At 42.7% G+C, this 27,481-nt stretch overlaps 1 protein-coding gene across 1 annotated transcript in view; it reads left to right on the forward strand.

The window, feature by feature from the left end:
- Positions 1-3,958: 3,958 nt before the first annotated feature.
- PLEKHG7 (pleckstrin homology and RhoGEF domain containing G7) overlaps positions 3,959-27,481 on the forward strand; it is a 63,732-nt gene continuing 40,209 nt past the window's right edge. Inside the window, 7 exon segments of the mRNA XM_039236621.1 lie at positions 3,959-4,253; positions 4,256-4,383; positions 4,386-4,467; positions 4,470-4,561; positions 20,719-20,823; positions 24,302-24,400; positions 26,069-26,212. Of these exon segments, the coding sequence (XP_039092552.1) occupies positions 3,959-4,253; positions 4,256-4,383; positions 4,386-4,467; positions 4,470-4,561; positions 20,719-20,823; positions 24,302-24,400; positions 26,069-26,212 (945 nt within the window).

Consider the following 27,481-nt stretch of genomic DNA (forward strand, 5'->3'; position numbering starts at 1 on the left):
TTTGCCCAGCAACTCCCACTGGATCTGCTGACTCCCTTGTCAGGACCCATTTGGAAATTGTCGCCTTCCGAAGAAGACCATCCCATGGGTAGGAAAGGCAACATGCTGGGGCTATTTCCCTCTCACGCTTTCCACTTGTTTAGATCCTGTTGCTACCAGCTTCTCTTGGTTCTGGCTGGCTGGTCTCTCCAGGTCTGAGTAGAATGGGTGGATCATTAATCGGCATGGTTTAAATTTGAGGACACAGAGATTCCTTCCCCGACAGTGTGGGTGGTGTTTCCTAGGTTCCTACAAAGCTTGGGAGGTCAAAGGCTGGTAAAGCTTCTTTTTAATAATCATGTATTTGAGTTTGTCTCTCAGAGAATATGAAGGAGAAGAGTTAGCCTTACCTTTTCTGTTACCTTTTGACTCCTTACCAGATCCATGGGGGTAATCATTTAGGGAGGGCCTCCCAGGAGCTCAATCCTGCAACCACCCAGGGAAGGAGGCCCTCTGATGGCCTTTCATAAACGTGGCCTGGAGGCTGACAGAGAGGGTCACAGGCTAGCTGGCAGTGAGGTGGGGACAGCCCGCAGGTGGTTTACTGGGCTCTCCGCTCTCTGCAAACTGCCTCCCAGAGACCTGCTGTATTTCAAGTTTCTCCAGTTTCGTGTTGAGTCATGTCAGCGGTTACTACTGCTTTAGTTCCAATATTTGAGACTCTGGCCAATCAATAGTATATAATGACCTTTATGTCGTATGGGGCATCATGACTTCCTACTGGCCACAACAACTAGAAATGAAATCCAAAGCAGTATCCTAAACCCTCAGAGGAGGAGAAAGAAGTCACAGGGGCTAAGGGGAAACCCAAGGACTAAGAATTCTGATAAAACTCTTCTGCAAGTGCCTATGGAAACATACTGAACCCTTTATGGTGTTACAGCCTAGAACTTGGACTTGGCTATAAAGGAGAAAATAATACAATTTCCTGAGTGTGTATGTATGTGAAAGTACCTGTATCTTCAGTCCTCAACTCAACCATTTGTTTCTTGGGGGAATGAGGAATTGGCCGCTCCTGTTCAGGACCTGAAAATAAATCTAATATCTCGGGTTTTTTTTAAATGTTTATTTATTTTTGAGAGACAGATAGAGCACAAAGGGTAGAGAAGCAGAGAGAGAAAAGGAGACACAGAATCTGAAGCAGGCTCCGGGCCCCAAGCTGTCAGCACAGAGCTCGATGCGGGGCTCAAACCCACAAATTGCGAGATCATGACCTGAGCCGAAGTCAGATGCTTAACCAACCAAGCCACCCAGGGACCCCTAATATCTCCCTTTTCATCAATGGTCAGAATGAGCCTCTTCATTCTTCTTCAGCAAAGCTGGTAGCAGACTTTCAAGCAGCAGCCAGAAATTATCAATCTAAAGACAAAATCAGTTTAACCCTGCCGTAACCAAAATGTAAGTTTCTTCGTGGGTATCCCCCTCTTCCATCATCCCCAAAACAAGGTACATCACACATTTTTGTTCTACACATGAAGTTTTCTAACTCAGCTCAAAATATTAAAGCAAATTAGTATTTTTAATGTTTATTTATTTTTGAGAGAGAGAGAGAGCATGCAAGTGGAGAAAGGGCAGAGAAAGAGGGAGACACAGAACCTGAAACAGGCTCTAGGCTCTGAGCTGTCAGCACAGAGTCCAAGGTGGGGTTTGAACGCATGAACCATGAGATCATGACCTGAGCCAAAGTTGGACACTCAATGGACTGGGCCACTCGGGAGCCCCTCAGCAACTCAGTATTAAGAATTGCAGATTTCTTTTGTAGGTAAGAGTTGAATTGACTTTAATTTGTATCTAAGTAGTTCCTTGAACAACTCTCCAGTCTAAAATCTAGTATCTGTTAGTTTTCATTCGGCCTTAAACCAGATGAGAACCAGGGAGTAAATATAAGAGCATGCAGAGTCCCCAAAATCAATGTCACAGTATTGTCATGACAACATCATAACATAGGGCTCCGATTGTTTATTGGTGAGAGTAAACCTAAGAGCTTATGAATCCTCTCTACATAGAGTCATTGGACTTCTATGCCTGAAATAGATTGGAAGAAACAAAAGGGACAGTAGCTGCCATAGGCTGTAATGAGGAATAATGAATAAGAATTTGAGAACATATCAGTGTGAGCCCGTTTAGTCATATGCTATAAAAATCTGTAACAAGGATTGTATTCTCCACAAAATTATGATAAACATAGTAACCACTGCATGTCTACTAGTACTATGAGTGATAATCAGCATAAGGAGGCTAGGTCGTCAAGAAAAGATTTACAGCTGTTCAGTGTTCTCTATATCAAGTTGAGGAGGTAAATAATACATTGTAGAAAAAGATCTACTCAAAGTGTTGTCAGTGCAATTAAAATCATAGAGCCCTAAAGAAAATTATTAGTTATCCTTAAAATGTGGCTATTCCAATGTGTTCATTCCCAGTGCATTCCAGATGGCTGAGTTTTGCTTTAGAATTACAGACTTGCTAAAATTATTATTAGAGATCTCAGAATAGGTGGTCAACTACTGATATTTCATCTGTAAACAAGCCATGCACAGTCTGAAACCACTTCCCACATTGCCCATGGCAAAGGAAGATAGTTATAGTATGTGATCCACAGCCCCACTGCAGTCCTGTAAATAATTGAGAGATGACTCTTATGCAATTGTTAGCAGGATGGGTAAGGATCAATGCTTTCCCATGCAAAGCAACTTTCTTCTTACAGGAAACTGCAAAATAATGGCACTGTAGTAAGTCCTTTCCATGTTGCTGTGCGTCAAGTTGTCAAATGGTAGAATCAGTTTACCTTGAGCATGAGAAGATGGTAATTGAGAGGTCATTCTGCTTTAGTGAATCCTAGAAAAACCTCTAATCACAAGAAGTAAGGCATTGGGTGACATCTGGGTTTTTCTTTACAGATTTGCAAGTTCTTTTTCCAAAACACGAACATAGACAAAACCCAGAATGTCTTTTCCAAAATCTTTTACAGCAATGTCTGAAACCGTACTTCATTCTGTAATTTAAATCTTGAGGGAAGGGACATTGTTCTTGTTTTTTTTAATAAATAAATAAATATATATATATCTTAAATATATATTTATGTGTGTATATATATATATATATATAAGCTTTTATTTATTTATTTTTGAAAGAGGGAGACAGAAAGTGTGAGCAGGGGAGGGTCAGAGAGAGAGGGCACACAAGATCCAAAGCTGGCTCTCTGCAGACAACAGAGAGCCCAACACAGGGCTCGAACTCAAGAAATGCAAGATCATGACCTGAGCCAAAGGCTTAACCAACTGAGTCACCCAGCCGCCCCTGTTCTTCTTGTTCTTATATCCTTATATCCCTGAAATACACCAAAGCATAACATAGATAGATAGATAGATAGATAGATAGATAGATAGATAGAGAATGTAAGAAATGTTAATGTATATTTAGTTGTCTTAGAATAATCAAAAGGCATTGAGCTTTGTGGCTTCCGAAAAGTCTCATAGGTCACTAATGTTTTTAAAACATTTTTTGTTTCAATCTGGAAAGCATAATAAGTAAACAGTAAACAGATTTCAACATACAAACTATTCAGATGGGAAGGTTGGCATCACTTACATTATTTATCCTCAAAACTTAAAGGGTACTAATAACTGGTCTCTACCTAGGTCCTGTGACAAATTAGAGGTTTTCATGTGAAATTTCAGATACCTTTTTTCTCACGTCTGTCTCCCTCATTTGCAGCAGACTGTGTGCTCTGTCCTTCCTCACTAAAGATGCAAAAAAAGTGCATGTAAAGTTTTCCCCTGGAAAGGGATGAAGACATACCTGAGGCACAGTGGCACTTGAATTCAGAAACTGAACAACCCCGGTGTGTTCTGAGAACAGCAAGTCCAATGATGTCCCCTGGAAGCTTCTGGCAATGGGGCCTCTTAGCTGTGTGCAAAGGATGGAGCCACCCTGCCCAGAGGTGCAGATAAGAGGCTGCAGGGCCTCTCCTCAGTTCCCCCTAAGGAGTCTGTCAAGGAAGCACTGTGAGAACCGGGAGAATCTTCTCCACTTTGACCAGCAAGCCCCAGACTGCATCTCTACCTCTCCCACTTACAGGAGATTAAGGGGCAATGGCTGTGGGACTTGACATTCACTGCCTCAGCAAGAGACCTTGGACGTGCCCACCAGGAAGGAGCCTGGAAGCGGTAAGGACCCTGCGGGCTCTCCATGTTACCTCTCCAGGAGTCTACCTGGAAGCCCAAGAATTCTTCACACTCCCCATTGCCCTTGATGCTCCAACCAAGATTACCTCCAGATCCCCAAAGGGCCCTCAACACACCTGGCTGTTTGAACTTCTTCCCCTGTCTACGGCCATACCACCCTGAACGCATGCAATCTCATTTGAGCCCCTTCCCCTGCTTCAGCCCATCAGTGGGGAGTCTCTTTCCCAGGCCTCTCTTCCCCAAAAGGAGGCCACTCACCACCCAGCCTTGCCCTATGGCCTCCTGGTCCTCAGTCAATACAGCAAGGAGCCTCCTGCGCTCATTCGGAGCGCTGCAAAGCAAGATAGGTCTCTGGGTTGCCACATTACCCCATAGGCCAGGGGGTCCTGTGATGGGAGACAGCACAGGAAGTCATTGCTGAGGGGACACACACTTTTCAGGACATGTTGCCTCTAAGTAGTTTGGAGAGGAGGGAGATTAGAGGCCTAGTTCACTTTCTTCCTCTAGAGTAGAGGGTCAGGTTAGTGATGGTCTGTCAGGCATTGGATAGATAAAGGCGGCCATCTTGCAAACCCAGGCCATTGAAGACAACCTCTTATGGCTCATTTAAAAGCAGAGAAAGAATGAATTGTTCAAATATCTTATCTTCTCCACCTCCCCCCACCAAAAAGAAAACATCCAGAACATTTTAGCTAGGAGAGTTCATTGCCTCTCCTTTCCAGATGTCTGCTTTGGAATTCGGGGTGGATGTAAGCAAAACTAAAACATATATTTGAAACATGGATTCTGAGAGAATCACATCCAGCCATCTGTGCATGCCTTTATTTGCACTAATGCTATGAAAACTGTCCACTGCTGACTTTTCACTCCCTGTTGCTGTTCTGACACAGCAGACCTGATGGCACATTAATCAGGACACTTTGCTTTACAGCCCCCGAGTCACTTAACATTTATGGGTGAGAGAGTCTTAATTTCAAGAGTCTCCTTGAAAGGCACAGCATTTTGCTGTGGCGTTTGGGGGCAAGGTATGACAGCCACATGCAGTCATCGTTTTCATTTTGAATTGCCAATGACTTGGCCCTGTGGCTTAATTAACATCCACTTAGTAATTGGTTTTGTCAGTCTGAGAAAATATAAAGGCCACAAACGTTCAACAGCTTTTCAAAGAGAAATTCAGAGACAAGGATAAAAAGAGCAAGATGTGCCGTTTAAAGCTGGGAAGACCTTTAAAGGGTCTCTTCTGACAGACTGTGTCTTTATGGAAGAAGCAGGTAGACTGTGTCCCTTCAGAAACTAGCCCTGGGATTCTCAGCATGGTCCCTGGGGATGCAACGGTGGGTTTGCCATCCCTCCCGGGGCTGAAGAGCAAGGAAGAGATCCATGCTCAAGTTCATCCACCATATTTGAGGGTTGGCAAGAAAGCCCTTATTCTATTTGCAAAGTCATGGAGAAATTGTCAGGAATTATTACTGGAGTTGATCCTCAGGCAAAAATTTGCTGTTCTCCCTTGGAGGAATGAGATCCCTGTATGCCTTCTTTGTTGATTTTAACCCTTTTAATACCCCCACCCCCCTCCCACACCCTCCTCGCTCCCACCCCACCCCCCAACCCCAACCTAAATGTATCAACTAAGGCTGAGGACCTTTATAAAACCACACAAGAAAATGCAGATTATTGTGTTAGTGTATCAGTGAGCTATTTCTACACGACAAACCACCCCAAACCCGGTGGCTTAAAACAACAACCAGCAATATTCTTATATATTTATTGGGCATGAGTTGATGTAGGCTGGTCTCAGCTGGTAGTTCCTCTCTGCATATTCCTCATCCTTTTCATGGAACCAAAGTGTATATTCTTCTTCCGGTGGAGGGAGAGGTTCAGGAAGACACTCTTGCAGACTGGGCTCAGTATCCCTCTTCATTCTACTAGCCAAAGCAAGTCACTTGACCAAACTCACGGGTAGGAAATTATGTGTCACCAACACGGGAGAGCACGGGAGTGTTACTTGGCAAAGGGTACAGATACAAAATTTGGTGAAGAACAGAATGATCAATACACATCTTCCACAAGCACAAACCAAAATAAAGGTCTAAAATGATACCTAATTCAGATGTTTCAGAGAAAGGGGAAAAGAGAGTAGTCTCCAAGGAAAATGAAGATGTTTGTTAGAGTCAGTAATGCAAAGTCTAGTAGGGTGTTTGAGGATTTTATTCCTTACCCTAAGAGCAGTCTGAAACCACTGACTGGATGGATATGGCCAGATAAATACAGGGTGGACATGACATTTAGGTGAGAGCAGAATCCAGCAGAACCATTAAAATGTTCAGATATGAGAAGTTAGTAGGTTAGGCTTTGATGACCGCACTGGAGTTAAAAAGAAGTATCTCAGTTTAGGAGAGATTAGGAGGTAGAATCGCCTTGACTTTGTGAATAGTAGACCATTGGGGTGAGGGGGAGGAAGTGGTCAAGAATGACCTCCAAGCTTCTGGTTTGCATCACTGGGTGGCAGATAGCTCCATGCATGGATCTAGATAACCATGTGTGGAAGGGTGAGAGAGGAGAAGAATTGGGAAAAGTGGGTTATAGATTTTTTTTAATTTTTTTACATTTATTTATTTTTGAGAGACAGAGTGAGACAGAATGCGAGCAGAGGAAGGGCAGAGAGAGAAGGAGACACAGAATCTGAAGCAGGCTCCAGGCTCTGAACAAACGTTCGGCACAGAGCCCGATGCAAGGCTCAAACCCACAAACCTTGAGATCATGACCTGAGCCAAAGTTGAACTCTTAACCGACTGAGCCACCAGGTGTCCCTACAGGTCTTGACTATAAGTTTGGGCAGGTTGAGTTTGAGGATCCATGGATCCTCAGAGTGGAGATTTTGAGTACATAGTTGATTAAAGAAGCCATCAGGGATGGAAATATATGAGAGTTCTAAATTTTAAAAATGCTTCCTAGAGCAGCTAAAATCTGTGTCCAGCTCTCATTATAAGATGGAGTTAGTGGACATATAGTTTAAGTAATGGACTCATCCAGCCATTTGCAAAAGATCACAGGCAGGTAATTTTTACTGACAGGTCAAATCTTTGTAAGACAATAACAGAACTAGTTTTCATAAATTCAAAGGAGCAACTTGCAGGGCGCCTGGTGACTTAGTTGGTTAAGCATCCAACTCCTGATTTCAGTTCATCATGATCTCATGGTTGTGAGATCGAGCCATGCGTGGGGCTCCACATTGAGTGTGAGCCTGATGAAAGTTCTCTCTCTCTCTCTGTGCCCCTCTTCCCTGCTCATGCTTTCTGTCTCTCTCTCTCAAAAAAAATGTTTTTAAATAAATTAAATAAACAAAATAATTAATTAATTAATATGTCTATTAAACGATATAAACCATGAGCTAGCACACTATGGCCTATGGGCCAAATTCAGTCCCCTATCTGTTTACATGAATAATTTTACTGAAGCCACACCCACTCATTTGAAAAATGGCCTTGGGCTTTTACAGGGCAATGGCGGACGCCAAGACAGAGTCACTATGAAGACCATAGTGCTCCTAAAGCCTAAAACGTTAACTTCCTGGCAGTTTATTAAACAAATTTGCTGATGTCTGGTATATTCAGTGAGGAAGTGCCTGCCTATATGCCTGTCAGTCCGTCACAACAATCTTTTTTGCCTTATAGATAGACATGAACCCTTTTGCAAAAATACTGATTCTTCTTTTATTATGTGGTTTTAACACATGGCCTGACAATTGGGCAGGCTAATATAGGTGAGAAGGGTCCAATCTACTCTCAGTTCTGAAATCAGCTCAGTGTTATGAACTTCATTCCAAGTTTTTCTTTGTGAACTTTTTTTCTTGCTGTCATTCTCTTTCTCCTTCTGTAATATTCCTTTGAACTCACTCACTCCAAATCTTCTATCACCAAAATACACCTTCTGGAAAAAAAGAAAATCTTTGTAGTTCATTTATACTAAGGTGTGAAGGGCTTTAGGCTTCAGGGACATCTGTGCTCATCTTTCCAAGTAGAGCAGTGTATTCCTCCCTTTTGGGGGAGGAATTCCTCTGTGCACCTATGTCTAAGACACTTTTGCATTTCTTTTACGTTTGTCTGCTTCCAGAGTCCAGACCTTCCTGAGGGCAGAGACCTCTTATTTGCCTTTAATCTTTGTAAGACGATAACAAAACTAGTTTGGGTAAATTCAAAGGAACAGCTTGCGGGGCGCCTGGGTGACTTAGTCAGTCGGCAGGCAGGCTGCCAGGCAGCTTGACTTACAATGTCACTTATCAATCCCTGACTTATTTGCATTTTGACAGAGGACAGGACTTGAAACCAAGCAATGAAGGTGCGTTGGTGGGATTTTAAACATCAGGAAGCAAACAGGGAGATTTTGTGGGTAGGGAGATCTTTCTGGCCCCCTTAAAATCTGTAACAGAAAGCTATCCATCTCACTTAATTTGTCAGTCTTCCCTGAGGCTGAAAAGGGAAACATACATACCACACCTAGGAGAACAAGACTTTCTCCCAGTGCTCTGAAGAAAAGCTAAATATGTTCAAATTAGCAAATGGGGTAATATGATAGGAGAAGATAGGATTAAGTAGGCAGAGAGGGGCAGAAGGATAGGACCTGAGGTCCCTGGCTGGGGGAAAACAGCTATTTTTGAACAATGCTGGGGGTGTCTGACCACAGCAAAGCCCTCCGGCAAAAGGTTCCTCTTAGGAATGTAACAGACCCCACCTACTCCCCTCAGGTTTCCCCCAGGGCTTTGACAAAAGACCTAAGTACGGCCATAGACCACCCCTCATACAATGGAAATGAGCCAATCAGGAATGGACAGCCCAGCACCTAGAGGGATCCGGGGTAGAACCTGGGAAGGAAGAAGGGGGAAACGAAGGGGGAGGGCTGACCAGAACCTTACAGAACAAGGACCCTCCCCTAAAGTCCTGGGGCATTCGCTTTCGAATGTCCCCTCTCTGTAAAGAAAGCTTTTCTACTAGTCTCTCTTTCTAATCTTATATTCGAATAAATTTTTGTCTGCTGTTCATTTTGGGTCCTCTTCGTTCTTCGAAGCGGCGAGGCGACGGATCCTGGGTAAAAAGTCCTGCAACAGTAACATCAGCATGAAAACCAAATGGCAAGGAATTTGAAAATCTCTCTCGAGGAAGAAATCAGTCAAAAACTTTGAATGCCAACCCCTTCCCCTCCACCCCCAAGCCAGATCTGAAGTAGCACAACATAGTGTTAGGAGTTTTAGAACCGAACCCCCTGAGTTTGAACCCCATTTCTGATTCTCTCTGGCAACGTGGTCTCGGGCATGGTTCTTAACTCAAAACCTCAAAATCTGCATCTGTGAAATGGGGATGCAAATAGTATTCATCTAATAGGCTTTTGATGTGATAAATAGAACAACTCAAATATTTTTTAAATTTTTGTTTGTTTTTTTAAGAAACCCTGGACTCATTCATTCATTAAGCACTTCCTATATGCACATTACGTTACGGACTTATTTTTTCTAAGATATTCTGATTTCACAGTGAAAGGATCTATCACCTGAAGTTCATCGGAGGTGTCTGAACATAGATTCAATACGATTTATACCCTCCACAGACTTATTCAAAACCTGACACACGCCTAGCACTGTCTCTAAATCTTGAGCAACACCAGTGAGGGAGAACACCCTCTTGCACAGCCTGAAAGTGGTTAGAAGTGTATTAACTAGAGACTAATAGATTGCATATTGATTGTTGGGGGGGGGTGCTTTTTTGAAACATTTCACACTCCATAGTATCATATTTTACTATATTGCACTTTCTTTTTTTCTCCCAATGTTATTGAGATACAACCGACATATAACATCATCTAAGTTTAAGGTATATAATGCAATGATTTGATCGATGTGTCTATAGCAAAATGATCATCACTGTAAATTTAGTTAACATCCATCACCTCACACAGTTACAACTTCTTCGCCCTTTATGAGAAGATAGGCAGCATGTTGTTAATTAGAAGAAGAGACTGTGGTCTCAGGGGGACTGAGCTGGGCATGGCCAGAGGGTGAGGGTGGCCCTGCAGCTTCCTTTCACAGCAAGAACCATGTTACACTGTTCCATCTTCCACTGGCATCTGCTCTCCTAGAATGGAGGCTCCCTGTAAGCAGGGGTCATGTCTGTTTTGTTCATTTCTACATCCTTAGTGCCTAGAACTCAGCCTGGCACATAGGATTTTAATAAAACTTTAAGAAACAAGGAAGTCAGTTTTCACTCATATGTGGATCTTGAGAAACTTAACAGAAGACCACGGGGGGACGTGAAGGGGAAAAGTAGTTACAAAGGGGGAGGGAGGCAAACCACAAGAGACTCTCAAATAATGAGAACAAACTGAGGGTTGATGGGGGTGGAGGAGAGGGGAACGGGGGTGATGGGCATGGAGGAGGGCACTTATTGGGATGAGCACTGGATGTTGTATAGAAGCCAATTTGACAATGAATTATATTTTAAAAAATAATAATGATGATGTAAAAAGAGAAAAAGAAAAAAGGAAGTCAGTTGATGAGTTAAGTTAGGACGAGTCTGCAGGGGAAATTGTATGATCCCTTTTGTGTTTTTATATTTTCTCCCCCAGCTACTTACTTTTCTCCCTCCAACACCTTTTAACCTTCCCCGTCTTCCCAGTCTGATTTGTGTTTATCTCCCGAACGGACCTGGACTTGCTGGGGATTTGCACAAGTCCTCTGGCTGGTACTGTGACTCCCTTTCGGCAAAGACAGTAGCCTGGAAAGATTGTGAGAGTTGGTGACAACCGCTGAGTGAGCGCTGGAGGTCACAGCTTTGGGTGTTCACCACGCTGATGAGAGGCCACAGGCTGGCTCTGCTCGGGGTTGGAACTGGCTTGTCAGGGATGACTCTTGTGTTTGTTCGGTCCACATTCATGAGGAGGTGCTATGAACCAGGCCCTCGGCAAGGGCTACATGCTCCCCGTCCTTTCCGTCTTCTCAGCTGGATTCTAGAAAATGGAACATTTTGGGAGAAATTTGAACTGGAAATTATAGTCAAACAGGCAAAGGCAAGTTCCCAATAATCTTCTGACACTTGTAATGGAAAAATATATCCCAGATTTCACCAACGGGCAGTCGCGTTGTCATTCCTCTGTTGGTTATCTTAAAAGGGGATATTTGGGGCATCTGGGTGGCTCAGTTAGCTGAGCATCCGACTCTTGATTTTGGCTCAAGTCATGATCCCAGGGTTGTGGGATCAAGCCCCGTGTAGGGCTCTGTGCTGAATGTGGAGCCTGCTTAAGATCCTGTCCCTCCCTCTGCCTCTCTCCCTCACTCGTGCTCTCTCTCTCTCTCTGCCCCTCTCCCCTGCTCATGCTTTCTCTCTCTCTCCCTCTGCCCCTCTCTCCCCTGCCTATGCTCTCTCTTTAAAAATAAAATAAAAAATAAGAAAAAAATAAAAATAAAAGGGTATTTTTTAAAAGATTCTTGCTGATTCTTAATTTGCTCCTCTCCGTATAATCAACCCATAGCACTAGACAAGCTTTCCAAACTGCTCTGTGTCTCCCACATAGAATAAAACATGGTGGTTCTTAAAACAGAATACCTACCCATTCTAGTCGCACAAATGCTAGAAATCTACCTGCTGGAAAAAGCATATTTACCATGAATTTTACTATCAGGCAAGGACTAGCACATCTGAGGAATGAGGCCTGATAAGCTTGCCTGATGAGAAACCACTTGGCACCATTCCTGGCAGGAGGAAGAATTAGGTTATGCTTTGTCCAAAATAGACTGCCTTCAATTAGATTTTTATGCCATTAAGTCATACGTGTCACCATACGGCAGCTGCTAGTCCCCGTAATCTCTAGTATTTTTCACTATTTTCCTTTAAAATTTGCACCCAGGAATTAGAAGCCAACAGTTCGTGGTTTAAGCCCACCGCAAAAAAGCAAATGATGCATTAGTCATATTTCTAAAGGAGAATCTTGAATTATTCATCTTCAACCATTTCTGCCCAGATAAAGGTCACCGTATAATTAGTGCTCCCACCCACTGGCCACTGGGATGGAACTTGAGAGCAGTGCTCCTAAATCCTTGATTTATGGATCACCAGGCACAGAAAGGGTCTCGCTACAGGTGTTTTCCACATAAGGAAACTGAGGCCCCAGAAGGCCACATGTTAAGGTCAAATGTAATGAAAGTCAGAGCTGGGAATGGAGTCTGTAAGTCTGGTGCCCTTGCCACTCACTTGCGCTACCTCCTTTATTAGTCTCCTCTGGCCTCTATAATAAATCACCACTAACCAAAAGGCTTAAAACAACAGAAATTTTTGCTGCCACGGTTCCAGAAGCCAGAAATCCAGAGCTGGGCTCCTTCCAAAGGTTCTAGGGAGGGACTTTTCCTTGCTTCTCCATCCAGGTGTTCCTTGGCGAGGGCTGCACCACCTTAATCTCTGCCTCTGTCTTCAGATAACCTTCTTTCCTCTCTATGTCTGTTCTCTCTCTCATCCCGTCTCATATTAGTACACGTGTCAATGCATTTAGGGCCCACCCAGATAATCCAGAGCAATTTCATCTCAAGGTCTTTCATTTAATTACATCTGCAAAGACTTTATCCAAGTAAGATCTCACGTACAGGTTCCAGGGTTTAGGACATGGATCTATCTTTCAAGGACCTTCCATTCAATCCACTCCATTTCTTCCTCTACACAAAGTAACAAACATTATATCAATTAAACCAAATAAATAAATAAACAAGCAAATAAATAAACAGTGCTCTACTATGGTGTGTAGTGTCTTTCTCTTCTCCCCATTGACAAGTCCAACTTGCATATCTGAACTTTGAATTCTGGCTCTGTTCACTAGCAACACAACCTTACGTGAGTTGTTTATCTCTCCATATAAGCTTCAGCTTTCTTGGCTCTAGAATGAGAACAGTAAATTCTACTTCGCAGGGTGCTTGGGAAAATCTATTTGATAATGATGTTAACATACTTAGGTGGCCAATAAGTGCCAACTTCTTTTAAATTAGAATAAAATATTTACCAAGACCAATCTATTCTTTACTATGTGTATGCATTTGAGACCCACAGTGTGGGGGCTAGGGACACGTTTCCACCAGCCAGAAACTCTTTCAGCATCAACGTGTAAGCTGTAAGCGTAGGCTCCTTGTTGACTGTTGACGCATGGGTGTGTGGCGTGCTCAGCAGTGGGGCGAGAATTCTCCGGATTCTCTAAATTGTTGCTGTCCCAGCCCACACCACAGACCTTTGGATCTTCCATGGAAGATAGACTCAGAAGACATTCTGCTACCAGAAAGGAGATAAGATTATTCCAGCAACTATGGGACTAGTCCCTTCAGATATGACTGGCTTGGGCCAATGCAACTCAAGGTTAGCGTGGTTTTGTCTGGGTTTCTGAATGGGGTGTGGGTTGGAGAGGGGAGGGGAGAGGAGAAGGGGAAAGGCTGGCAAGCCCAAGAGGGCTGCAAAGTCTGGGTCAGGTACAAGGCCACACAACCTCCTGGGTCCAGAGTTTCATCCTGAAGCAAATAAGCAGAAGAGCCTAGCATCAAACAAGCAAACATAAAGAAAAATGCATTTTTCAAGGATGTTTGTTTAGTTGTGCTGTTCCAGACAAATAAGGGCAGCATAAGTTGTACTGTATTTACATAGAGACAGTGGGCTGCCAGCCACACCCCAAACATTTCTGCATTTATTTAGTCCATCTCCTCGCTGAGCCTCCCTCTGAGGAAATTAGGTTTCAAAACCTTCTCTCCAGCCCCTTCCACACAGGATGCCACTACCCTACACACACACCATTTTGTTTGGGGGAGGGAAATAAAAAATTCTGACCTGACCACAGTAATTGTTTCCAGGAAATAATCAGTCCAGAACGAGACTAGATGTTCCTGCACGCATGACATTTTGTCCCAGAAAGCAATTCTATTTGTAACAGCAAAACTAAGATACCAGTTTGGAATCACCAACACCCCTCTTACCATGAGGCCTAAGTTCAAAGTCATTCTGAATTCATTGCAACCATTTGCATTAATGGTTTTAATCCAATGATGCAAACAGGCCTGGCTGCCACAGACATGGGGCTCTTCGTGTCCACCACCAGGCATGGGGGTTTCAGGCACAGGCTTTCTCTACCAACTCATGTCTCTTCATGTTGCTACACGCGGATGTTCTTTCTTATTGTTCTCCTAGGTTTTCATAGCATCACCCCTGTGGTTCTTGATATTTTTATTAACCCGGGGCTTCTTCTTATGAACATACAAGGGTCATGTCCACAAAGATTCTGTTCTGCCCTTCCAAAAGCATGCTTACCTTTCCAGAAAGAGCATCACTGGGTTTTGAACACCAAGGCAACAAAGCCGAGGTCAAGGCTCAAACACTGTGCCAGTCAGTTGTCTTCCCCTTGCTCCATATGTGCAAACTGAACTCCAAAACCTGGGCTATGTGCTCCCGAAGGAATGCTTTATGTCAGAAGCATCCTGGGTAAGGAGATATGGATAAAGTAATTAACTACCTCTAACGAGAGGGGGGGATTCATACTGCATTTTGCTATTATGAATGCATGTGATTATTTATGTATGACTTAGAATGGAAAAGCACATTCATTTGAGGACTGTCCGTATATCTTTCTATAGATCAGCGTGTCTATTCCCTTAAGAAGCCTATTTGAATGCCTGCTCTATGTCAAGTGCTATTTGATTCGAGGTGCTTAGGTTCTATAACATAAAAGACACAGCATGAGCCCTCAATGAAATCATATAGAGTAAAAAGACAAGGTGAGGGTAGACGAGGGAGGGAGATAGAGAGATGGCTTTTCCTGAGCAGATCGGAACAGACTTTTGCAGGAAGAGAGTCTACCCTGGAACTTAGAGATGCATGTGGGTTTGCCAGGCAAAGTGGAGATAGGCAGGCAGATGGGAGCCACCGGAGCCAAGGTGTGGAGATGCGAAGGGCAGGGTACATTTAAAGAACAGCAAGGAGCTTGCTATCACCCAACCACACATTCTTTAAGAGTTCGTATCAGGAAATGGCAAATGACGACTCTGGGTGTGTGAGGGTTTGCTTATGTTTCATTTATTCAACAAATGTTTATTGAGCTCATACTAAACAGAAGGATTTAGAACAGAAGCTAGGAGCTTAGGGTACGGGAGGAGATAAGACATAAATCTGCAAAGCTATCTTGTAAAGTAAGGCACTTTCCACAGGGAGGACAACATCAGAGAGGTATTTCACTCATTTGTGTGCCTCAGTAATGATGGATTGAATACTAAATGAACACCCACCACATCAAGAAATAAGACACGTTTCTTGCACAAAGCAGCTGGCAATCTAACAGAATAAATAGAGCATTATATCATAGTTTATTCAATAATCAATGTAATAGCATTTATTGACAGCTTACTAAGTTCCAGACACCAACCTAAGTGCTTTATGTTAAAAGGTTATGATTAACTTCAATCATCCTCACGCAAGAGGTAAATATCATTATTGTCTACATTTCACAAATGGCAACCTCAGGCCCAGAGAGGCTATTCACTTCCTCAGTCACAGCTAAGATGAAAATCCAGACAATTTGTCTCTACATTCTTAACCATCACTCCAGGTAACTATGGAAGCACGGGAGAGAAACCAAGCCAGCCTAGACATGGCTGGGGAAGACTAGTCCTTTTATTCCACAAGTAGTTATAGGATTATAGTTATAGCTTATAGAATCTTAGGAAATTACCGAATTTCTGATACTCACCAGATTAGGAAATATCTAGAGTTCAAGGTCAAGGGTAAACCTTTTCCCCAAAATCCAACTCGGTTACATTTCTCACTCACATTATTATAATTTTTCCAATGCCCATCCAATTCAGGTTCATCTATCTCCTCAAATACCAACTCTGATTATATGCTTCTAGGGTCTTTATCAAGAGAAGCATAAATTTAATGATGGAAACTGCTAATATTTCTTTTCGGGGGTCCCCTGATAGTCTCCCAGCATTTTATGTTATCTAATGGCTTTTGAATGGCACTGTGAAAATTCCTGGCTGGATGTGCAAACTCCTCATTTATTATGTATCAGTCTCAATATCTTATAGCCAATGAAATTAGAATAGATTTCTCATTCAAATCACTGTAATTTTTCCATCTCCTATCTAATTCAGCCCCCTCTATCCTCATAACCACCATAGGCATGGGGTTGGCAAGTAGCAAGAAGGCGAGAACTGTAAGAACTTGTAACTCTAATGACCTTATTATGAAACCTCATCATAAAGAGGCGGCAAAAGAGTCACAAAGGGTCCAAATGTCAAAAGGTGACCTTGTTCTTGGAGAAGGAAGTCCAGGATGGAGAGATCTGCATCAGTTAGGATAGCATTTGCCTACAGGTAACAGACTCCAACTAGAATGACCTAGACAAGTAAAGGATGTTTCTCCTATAATATGACCAGAGCCCAGGCCAGAATGGGTGTCTGCAACCTGCCAGGCTCCTTCTGTTTTTCTGTTCTGCTATTATCTTTGCAAGACTACTGGTACACTTCCAGCTATCAAGCCGTATTCCAGACAACAAGAAGGGCAAAGATCAGGGGGAAGGGGTGGCTCAGTTCGTTGAGCGTCTGACTTTGGCTCAGATCATGATTTCATGGTTTGTGAGTTCGAGCCCCACATTGAGCCCCACACCAGGTTCTGTGCTGATAGCTCAGATTCTATGTCTCCCTCTCTCTCTGTACCTCCCCTGTTCATGCTCTGTTTCTTTCTCTCTCTCAAAAATAATGAACATATATATATGAAAAAGGAAGAAGCTACCAACTCTGTCCCCTTCAAGGAAGTTTTTCCAGAAGCCACATCCTGCAACTCCTGTTTAAACCTCATTGCCATATTTGAGTCACATGGTCTCAGAGCAAGTCAGTGCGTTAACTCTGCATACACCACCCAGGAAAGCAGGGTGTTCGTAGAAAGAAAAATGGAGAGCACACCCAGCACCTAGCAGTACCTGCAATATTATCTTAAAATTAACCCAAATGAAACAACCAAGAGGGGTTAAGCAATCTACTCAAGGACAGACCCCTAGAAATTAGAACTAGTTGTAAACACAGCAGAAGTGAAACATAAGTTAGTTAGTACATGTTTAAAGCAAATGCTTTAAATGGATTAACACCCAGAGCAGTGTTTCCCAAAGGCTGGTGGCCCCTGACCACAAGCTTCCATATTAACCTGAGCAATGATCAGAAATGGAGATTCTGGGTCCCATCCCTGACTTTTTAAATTAGAAACTTCAGGGGTGGAGCCCCACCCCCCACCCAAGTCCCCCACCCCCACCCCAGGTAATTCTGATGCCAAGTATAATTTGGGAACCTCCATGCTAAGGAACACAGACATCTTTCTATCTCACATGCAGCCCTTACTGGGGAGCCCTCAGAAGGGCAGGTGGGAGATGTCCCTTCCCCTGGGACCTCAGACCTCAGTGGTATCTAGCGCTGCCTGCATTTATGTCCGGAAGGAGCCCAGGAAAGTCTGCACGATGCATGGCGCTTCTAAGTCAGACTAATTGTTCTCTTTTGTGTGCCTAGCGTCACGGGAAATACCACATAGTAAAAGATGCACAATATTGTCCACCTTACCCCACCATACCTCCTTCTCAAGGAGTTTAGAATAACCTCCAAGTCCCCAAATCATGGTACACACAGTGCTTCTCAAGCTTTGATGTGCAAACGTGTCATTTAGAGATATTGTTGAAATAGATTCTGATTCAGCAAAACTTAGTATTTGATACAGATAATAAGATTGTGGATTCAATAAAGACTTTCAATCTTCTTCTGAATACTTGTGTCTCTTTCCCAAGGACCTAAAATGATCCCCAAAGTTAGGAAAGCGGAGAGAAATTAGACCAGAGACCCCAATTATTGCCGTTGAAATTGGACATAATAATTTACCACCAGGCATTCAAGGGCTAAGAGTTGCGAAGCTGATTTGTCCCGACCGGAGATTCCACCCAATCTCCCCTTTAAAAGGATCAATAAGGTGGTCAGAAGGGGCGAGATAATTAGTTCGACAGTTGCCTTTCAGGGTTCCAGTAGGAAAAGTCCCTCAAGCGCATCCTTTGTAGTAAATGCTGCTTGGGTAATTGCTTCCATTCGATTGAAGTCTTCTGCGGTCTCCTGATGAATTTAATGGAAAGGAGATAGACCCACAAGACATTCATTTTGTATATTGAGTCATCAGAGCACTTCGTCTAAACCTAAGAGACAGCTCCCAGCTTTTTCTGAGTAGCATTGCAAGTTGATGCAAATGACATAAAAATCGAGAGGCCAGAATCTAATCTCTCCTTCCTGAATAATGACTTTCTTCTAACTTAAAGAAACTCCCAAGGATTATTTGGATGGTCCCAATGGGAAAAAAAAGCCCAGGATAAGGATGGGTGACAAGTGTTGATATTGCCCTATTTCGGGCATCTTCCTAACCATACTGGGGATTATCAGGTGCATGCAATCTCCATGTATCAAGTCCGGCCAAGCTACTGAAGTTGTATATGCTGGCATGGTTTATGGTAGGATGGTATAAGACTTTCTGTCTTAAAGAAATTCCTGGATATCTTTACTGCATTTCATAACTTTCTCCTCAAGTGATGGGAGAAGAAAGCTAAACAATACTACAAGAGTAAACAAGCAGGGCAATGTCACCTTAAGGTAGCCAGAGGGGACCAACCTTTAAGTTGTGACATTGCTTTATTTCTTCATCTGCATAAATATAAATATTCATTCTGTGATTCTCAAGAGGAGAATTAAAGCAGGATAAATTCTGTTGGGCTACTCTGAAAAGAGCAGGTTTAGTAAAGTACTGTAATGATCTGTCGCTAGTCATTCGAAGTACTAATATAGGTTCTTTAATTTCACCCCACAGAAAAGCCAAAAAGCCAAGATGATGTTTCTCCAAAAGAGGTACATTGAGTGCTGCACATGGTCATTTTTGTTTCAAACAAGCCTCTTGTAGCTAAGAAGGTAAGAGATGGCCGAAGAGCCCCTTCATCCCACTTTATCTTTGCCTGAGAGCAGATGGCACGTGGAGTTTAACTGATAGTATCACATCCATGACCATGGCGGCAGAACATGCCAAATGATACCATTTTGTGCAGCGAAACGTGCTAATTGCCGGTGGCTAATGAACTCCGCAAGAAAAAAACAAGGAATCCTAATATTGCGATGCTTTACAACTCCAAGTTTATAACTTGACACAGCTTAGGAAACAGCCTGCTCGTTGAAGTGAACTTGCACGAGCGTGTGTGCCAGCTTGCAATCCGTGCCACGCACACCGGGAACTCTGAAAAATTAACGAGATATTACAGAAACAAATTCCACAAATACACATCTATTTCTGGGAAAGCCAGCTGGATGAATCCTAGTAGGTTTTTAAAGTTCATTCTTGATTCCATCCATTATTGAAGAGTTATAAATCGAGATCAATGATCCCTGATTCTTTACTACCTCGGACAAGCGTTGGCCACAATCCAGCCTTTCCTTCCGGCAGGCCTCACTGAAATATCTACACGCCTGCAGCCAGAAGAGCGGTAGGCCTTATAGGTAGTGGTTGTGCCTCGTTCTAATAAAAACTCTGCCCACGTGGCCTCCAATCAGTTTGTCATCTGTGGACACACACACACATTGATATTTTTTTATAAGTCCTATAGCTAAGTCAAGAGCCCTGTGAGGTTCCAATCTATGCTGTTCTGGTCACTGCTCTGTGACCTTGGCCAAATGAATCACCCTCCCTCAGCTTCAGGTCTTTCCCTGTAAAGAGGGGGTGATAATCGTGCCTATATCATAAGGTGGTCATGTTGAGCAAATCGAGTAACGTTTGTGGGAGCTTACCACAGAGCTGAGCATATGGTAAACACCCAGTCAGTACTGACCATATTATTGGTAGTATTATTTTTCATTGGAATTTGTGAAACTACTTGTTCTCATAACTGAATACATGAGTGACTTTCACATGATTTTGTCACGCATGAGAAATTTGCACGAGTGTCTTTGTCAGTTTGGAGTGCTATGACGAAATACCGCAGACTGGCTGGTCTCCACAGCAAATACCGATTCCTCACATTCTGAAGGCTGGGAAGTCCAAGATCAGGGAGCCAGCATGGTTGGGTTATGGCGAGGGCTCTCTTCCCGGCTTGTAGGTGGTCGCCTTCTCCCTGCATCCTCACATGGCTGGGAGAGAGCACGTTGGTGTGTCTTCCTCCTTTTGTAAGAGTCCAGATCCCATCACAGGGACCCCAACCTCATGACCTCATCTAAACCTAATTACCTCCCAAAGGCCCCATCTCCAAACATACCAACACACTTGGGGGTTAGGGCTTTAACACATGAATTTGGGAAAGACACGATATTCAGTTCATAGGGACACGGTCTAAACATTACATGTTTCAAATCATAAACTACTAGTAAAATGCTGACACGATTGTCACCGGGCTGTTGCTCATTAGTCATTCTCACTTTGCTCCTCTTTAGGGACATGATTTGATGGTTCTCCTGGTAGGTCTGAAACTGTCTCTGGTGCAGCCGTTCCTGGGCTCCTTCCTCATAGAAATGGAGGCAGGGCCCATTACTAGTCAGGTCTGAGGTCCCAGAAGGGGAATCTTCCCCCAGCTCTCCTCCAGAGCAAAGAAGCTTGAAAATCTGCCAGGGAGATAGAATGTGCTCTCCGACAGGAGAAACTTACCTAAGGAAAGAATACTCCTACAAGTATACTCCTAGAAGATATCCAATCTATTTTTAAATCTAATAGGTCTGCTTTCCTATTTCCATGTGCTGGGGGATTGCATGTGCCAAGCACTGGGTAGATATCTAAGACACCCCGATGCCCTCTCCTAACTCACAATTGAGAAGGTTGGACTACATGAAAATTAGAAAAAAGAATGTGCTAAATGGCTTGCACAATGTTGGATGTGAGTAGGCAGTGGTGGCGATCCACAAAGAGAATAATTAGTGGAATGACAAAATGTTTCAGCAAATGTTCTCAGTAATGAAGGGAAATTCATTTCTTGAAGCCTCATTTTCAAAAGGATACAGTATTTTCTCCTTTTAAAATCAGCTTGCCTACTTGCTCCTTCATCTTTTGAGCCTTATTTATCAAGTAATTCATGCCTCCGTACATGATCATCCACAGGAATATAATAAATGCACTGCTACCTTGGAATGGATTTCCCCAATCTATTACAGACTTTTCCTTTCTTGCCATCCTTCCTTCTCCCCTTCATTTCTTCCCAACTATCAACTATATTAGTGGGGCGCTTGGGTGGCTCAGTCAGTTAAGCATCTGACTCTCGGTTTCAGCCCAAGTCATGATCTAATGGTTCGTGAGATCGAGCCCCTCATCAGGCTCCACATTGATGGTGAGGATTCTTTCTCTGCCCCTCCTCTCTCTCTCTCTCTCTCAAAAATAAATACATAAACTTCAAATAAAAATAACAATTTAACAATAAAAGCAAACACATATATAATGTTTACAGCTACGAGGAACTATCTGTCACACATGTCCCTGCTTATATATGTCACAGCTTACGTGGGTTAATTTATTAACTCTCACAACACTCCAACAAGGTAGGTAACATTCCTATCCCCATTTTGCAAATGGGTAGATCAAGGTTCATAAAGGTTGAGTAGCTGGCGTGAGATCACACCCCTCTTAAGCGATAGGGTAAGGTCTTGCCCCCAGCAGTCCCAGACAGTCTAGCTCTGGGTCTGTTTCGGTCCTGGCATTGCCCTGCTTCTCCAAATGTGGCCTCCACCACCAGACCTGGTCAGTCTTCTTTCCTTTCTCTTAACAGAGTTCTCAAAAATCTTGCCCGTTCTCACCGATTCATTTTGTCAACCACTCCAAAATGTATACATGCGCGTATGTCCATTTTCTCTAGTTCCAAGACATCAGTGGCTACTGCAAACTCCCGTTCCATTCACCTCTTAGTCATTAAGTTGAGACCCCAAACTGAATCTTGGCTTTTTTCTTTTCCCCCTATATCCTTTCTTTTCTTTTCTTTTTTTTTAAATTTTTAAAAATATTTTATTTATTTCTGAGAGAGCGAGAGACCGTGTGAGCAGGGAAGGGTCAGAGAGAGAGAGAGATACAGACTCTGAAACAGGCTCCAGGCTCTGAGCTGGCAGTCAGCACAGAGCCCAACGCAGGGCTCGAACCCACGAACCATGAGATCATGACCTGAGCCCGAAGTCAGACGCTCAACCGACTGAGCCACCCAGGCGCCCCTCTATATCCTTTCAAATGCACTTCAAATGCTTCTCGTTGCCTCTTCTAGCCAAGACCACCATAGCAGAAGCAACAAGGTTTCCAACTATGGGTCTGTTACCCTAAACAGTTAGTATGACTTCTCAAAGGACTGTCCTCTCCCTCCTCACTGGTATGCCCACCAGGCAATTTGGTCAAGAGGTTGGTCAGACCCATGGAAAATAATAGTGAGCGCCCCTCAAGACAGAGGGCTGGTGCCCACTTTCCCACAGCTCCAACACTGCTTCTATTGTCTCAGTTTCTTTATTTTCCAACTGGCTGCTGATTTTTTAATTTCCACAACATGCAGTCACTATGGTTTCAGACATCAACAAAAGGCATATGTCCCAAATCCTGTAGGAGGTCCCCAGCTGGCTGCAAGATTCCTTTGCTACTGTGGAAGCTAATGAGCCTCTAATAGATTTCTTTTTCCAGTGCCATAACCCTACTAGAAAAACCAGCCATAGCCCATGAGCCCATTCTAGAATTATTACAGTTTTCCTTTCACATATACAGGGAGCCATCTACCCTACAGCAGATAACTCATGCTTTCTCTTGCTCATTAGTGTAAAATTGAGGAACTTCTTAGATCCACCATTAGGCTGCTTAGATCTGCTTAGATCCACCATTAGGCACCATACATCATGCACCCTGAGGCAATAGAACAAGTTAAAAAATTATCTGTGATAAACATTTATTTAAAACGCAGCCAAGTAGACTTTCAAAAGTCCTCCACATTGTTATGAGAGTTTCTTCCTGGTTTAGTTGGTAAAATGAACTCTTTAAGTGGATAATACATGATGTTGCAACAGAATACCGAGGGAGTCAAAAAACAACGTAAAAAAGTCACAACATATTAAGTTTAAAAACCGCATTGTGAAAGGATGGGTAACTATGACACCATTGAATATTAATCATAAATACAATCAGAAAAAGGTTCCCAGGAGTTATCTAGACATAGAAATTATGGGCTACTTTGACTTTGTGTGTTTCTCTTTGTTTCTCAAATTTTCTGTAATAACCATGATTACCTTTGTAATCAGATTTTTAAAACTAATGTTATTTTTTAAAAATTGTAACAACCACAACAACAAAAAACGTGGCTGGTTCCATTCAAGGAAACTAGAGTTTCTAGACTATTCTGAGATTCTTTAGGAGAATTATCATGTTGGACAGCCCTTTAACACTCTGGGCTTTATTTAGTTATCTGCTAAATGATGAGTTGAAATAATACATCCCAGGTACCTTCTGATGCTAAAGTTCTATGATCCAGTATTTGCAGAAATTAAGATTGAGAAGAATGTTCTATCTCTCACAGGGCAAGTGCTAAACTAAAGTTTATCTTTCTGATGTGTCTGCTATATATGACTGTCCTGAGCCTTGGATTTTTTCTTTTCATAAGTAAAATAAGACATTTAGACTAGACATCCTCACCAGCCTCTATCCTCTGGATCTAAAATTCTGTGGTTTTATGGGTCAGACTATGCCTCAGAAATGGCTTTTCTTTTCTTTTATGTTTATTTTATTTTATTTTATTTTTGAGAAAGAGAGAGAAAGAGAGAGAGAGAGAGAGAGAGAATTCCAAGCAGGCTCCACACTATCAGCATAGAGCCTGATGCAGGGCTCAAACTCACCAACTGTGAGATCATGAGCTGAGCCCCAGAAATGGCTTTTCCACTGTTAGTGGCTTATAGACAAAATGTGCCATCTGTTCTCGTGCATATTGGAGAATGAATGGAAGATGCAGTGGCTACTAAAGTTGTGTCCTTAAAGAGTTCGTGTTTGAAAATCCTGTTTCTAATGATCTTTCAGCAGCGCAAATACAAACGCAAGCATATCCCTGATCTGAACAAGTGCCTGTCCTCCGTGAAGATTACAGACTTCGAGGACCTCAAGTTCTGTTGCCATAAGGTAACTCATCACTTGTTTGCTGCAAAGCTGAACTTCTTTTTTCCTTGTAGTCATGATTTTAAGTTGTCAGATTTTTGCCTTGTTCATAATACCAGCTGAGAGCAGGAGACAAACCCGAGGCTGAGTAGAACATGGTCTGCTCTCTCTAATGCACTCTGAAATCTGGGAGAAGCCATTTTATCTTAACAAAGGTAATTAGGCTACAGCAGCACTTTGTAGACCAGAAAGTCCTGTACAAACATGGAAAGTTGTTACTATTATTCATCTCTCTGGACCTTTTTTGATAAGACAACTTTTGTTTTTTAATTCAAATTAGTTAACGTACAGTGTAGTCTTGGCTTCGGGAGTAGAATCCAGTGACTCATTTCTTACATATGACACGCAGTGCTGATCCTGGAAAGTGCCTTTCTTAATGCCCATCACCCATTCAGCCCATCCCCTCAGCCATTCCCCTCCAGCAACCTTGTTTATTTTCTGTATTTAAGTGTCTCCTATAGTGTGCCTCTTTCTCTGTTTTTACTTTAGTTTTCCTTCCCTTCCTTCTTCCGTTGAGTTTCTCAAGCTCCACATATGAGTGAAATGATATGGTATCTGTCTTTCTCTGGCTGACTTATTTCGCTTAGCACTATTCCCTCTAGTTTCATCCATGTTGTTGCAAATGGCAAGATTTCATTCTTTTTCATTGCCAAGTAACATTCCATTTTATATATATCTTTATCCATTCATTAGTCAATGGACATTTGTGTTCTTTCCATACTTGGACTATTGTTAATAATGCTACTATAAACATTGGAGTGCATGTGCCTCTTCCAATCAGCATTTCTGTATCTTTTGGAGAAATACCTAGTAGTACAATTGCTGGGTCATAGGGTACTTCATTTTCAGTTTTTTGAGGAGCCTCCATACTGTTCTCCAGAGTAGCTGCACCAGTTTGCATTCCCACCAGCAGTGCAAGAGGGTTCTCCTTCCTCCACAACCTCGCCAACATCTGTTGTTTCCTGAGTTGTTAATGTTAGCCATTCTGACAGGTGTGAAGTGGTATCTCATTGTGGTTTTGATTTGTATTTACCAGATGATGAGTGATGTTAAATGTCTTTTCATCTGTCTGTTGGCCAGCTGGATGTCATTTTTGAAAAAGTGTCTGTTCATGTCCTCTGCCCATTTCTTCAATGGATTGTTTGTTTTTTTTGGTGTTGAGAGGACAACTTCTCAAGGTCCCTTTAAATGTTAAAATTCTTATTTCATGATGCTTCAATAGTTAATTTCAATAAGCATTGCCAGTGGAACCTGAATCAGACTCCTCAGTACTGGATTTGGGGTCCTTTGAGGGTTTGGGACAATAAACTGGAGAGGGCTCATGAAATTCTGAAGCATAATTCAAAATGACATCAATTTAGATTTCTTCTCATTATGCATCCCATGCTTTGCATCAGGAGGAATTGGCACCCCAAAGTCACTCAGAGAGAGGAAACTTATTTCTAACTGATATGTAAGTTCTACAGTTTGAGTAACTTGAGGAGCCACTGGCAAGACAGATGCCCAGGGCCTGTGGTGGGAAACATGGTTTTGGAAATCCAGGTGATTTCCTGGATTCTGGAAATCCTGCTGCTCTGCAAGTCAACTCACTGAGGTGGAAACGTTTTGTTCTCTCTTTTCTCCCATGCGCAGGATAAAACCTGAAATGAAGTCACGGAAACATATCCAAAACTTCCTACTGATCAATTAGACTTGAGAAAGCAGTAAGAGGCAGTGTGGGAACTCTTCATGCGTGAATGCACTGATTTCTTGGACCATTTATCAGTTCCTAAGAAGGTAATGCTGGCTTTCAGTTTCACAGTAGATGGAAAATATTAATTTGATTTGTCGGGGACTTGTTTCCCTCTGCAATGCTAAAAAAAGGAAGACAAGGGGAAGGTCTCTTCTTTCAGGGGATCTTAAGAAAATTGCACTTATGGCTTATTTTTGTTTACGTGTTACTTGGTTGTCTCATCGTTCTCTTTTTAAACATGGCCTCTCAGGTTTGGGTGAGACCTGAGTAAACTAGTCCAGCTCCCCATCTGATGTCTGAATCTCTTCTGCCTTCTCACCCCACATCCACACACTTCTAGCGTGGGGGAGCTCACTGCCATCCTCACAGTACCCGTCGCACCTTTGGTCAGCTCCCTCTTTTGGAGTGCTTGTTCCTTCATGAACAACACCAAGCGAATGCTTCTAATCAGCGGCAGGGCCACCATCACAGATTTCTGGGGCAAAAACTCACACGTGATGCAGTGGGAGTATATTCATGAAGTCTGCAGGAGAAATGATGCCCCCGAGGTTGTGTGCTGTCACATCCCTGATTGAGTGCAGGGATCAGTCCCTAATTGATGAGCAGAGAATTCCCTGAAGAAGAACCACAGGGCAAAGGATGAGTAGGGAGCAGCTGTCTTCCAAGATGACAAGGGGAGGAAGAGCCACATTGCGACCAACATTGCTTTTGCCTATAAGGCTTTGGAGCTCAGGCTACTCTTTTACACAGGAAAAAACTGTGCTGGGAGACTTGGGTCCAAGTTCTAGATCTGCCTCTGACTTGACCTTAAGAAAGTCTAGTCCTCCATTTCCTAAACCAGGGGTTGGCGGACATTTCTATTAAAGTCAAGACAGTAAAAATGTTAGGCTTTGCAGGCCATGCGGTCTTTATTGTAACTACTCAACTCCTTTGTTACAGTGCCAAAGAAGCTATAGATAATTTGTAGAAGAGAAAGAAAGAAAGAAAGAAAGAAAGAAAGAAAGAAAGAAAGAAAGAAAGAAAGAAAGAAAGAAAGAAAAGAGAAGAGAAAAAGAAAAGAAAAGAAAAGAAAAGAAAAGAAAAGAAAAGAAAAGAAAAGAAAAGAAAAGAAAAGAAAAAAGAAAAGAAAGGGAGAGAGAAGAGGGAGGAAGGAGGAAGGAAGGGAGGAAGAGAAAAGAAAAATAATGTGCATGGTTGTATTACAACAAAACATTATTTGAGTAGCAGGGCTGGTTGATTCCACAGGCTGTCATTTACAATCCCTGCCCTAAGTGATAAAAGAGGGATAAGGATATCATCTCTCACTATCTCAT

Source organism: Hyaena hyaena, unplaced genomic scaffold (genome assembly GCF_003009895.1).
Source record: "Hyaena hyaena isolate Hyena2069 unplaced genomic scaffold, ASM300989v1 scaffold_113, whole genome shotgun sequence".
Taxonomy (NCBI): Eukaryota; Metazoa; Chordata; class Mammalia; order Carnivora; family Hyaenidae; genus Hyaena; species Hyaena hyaena.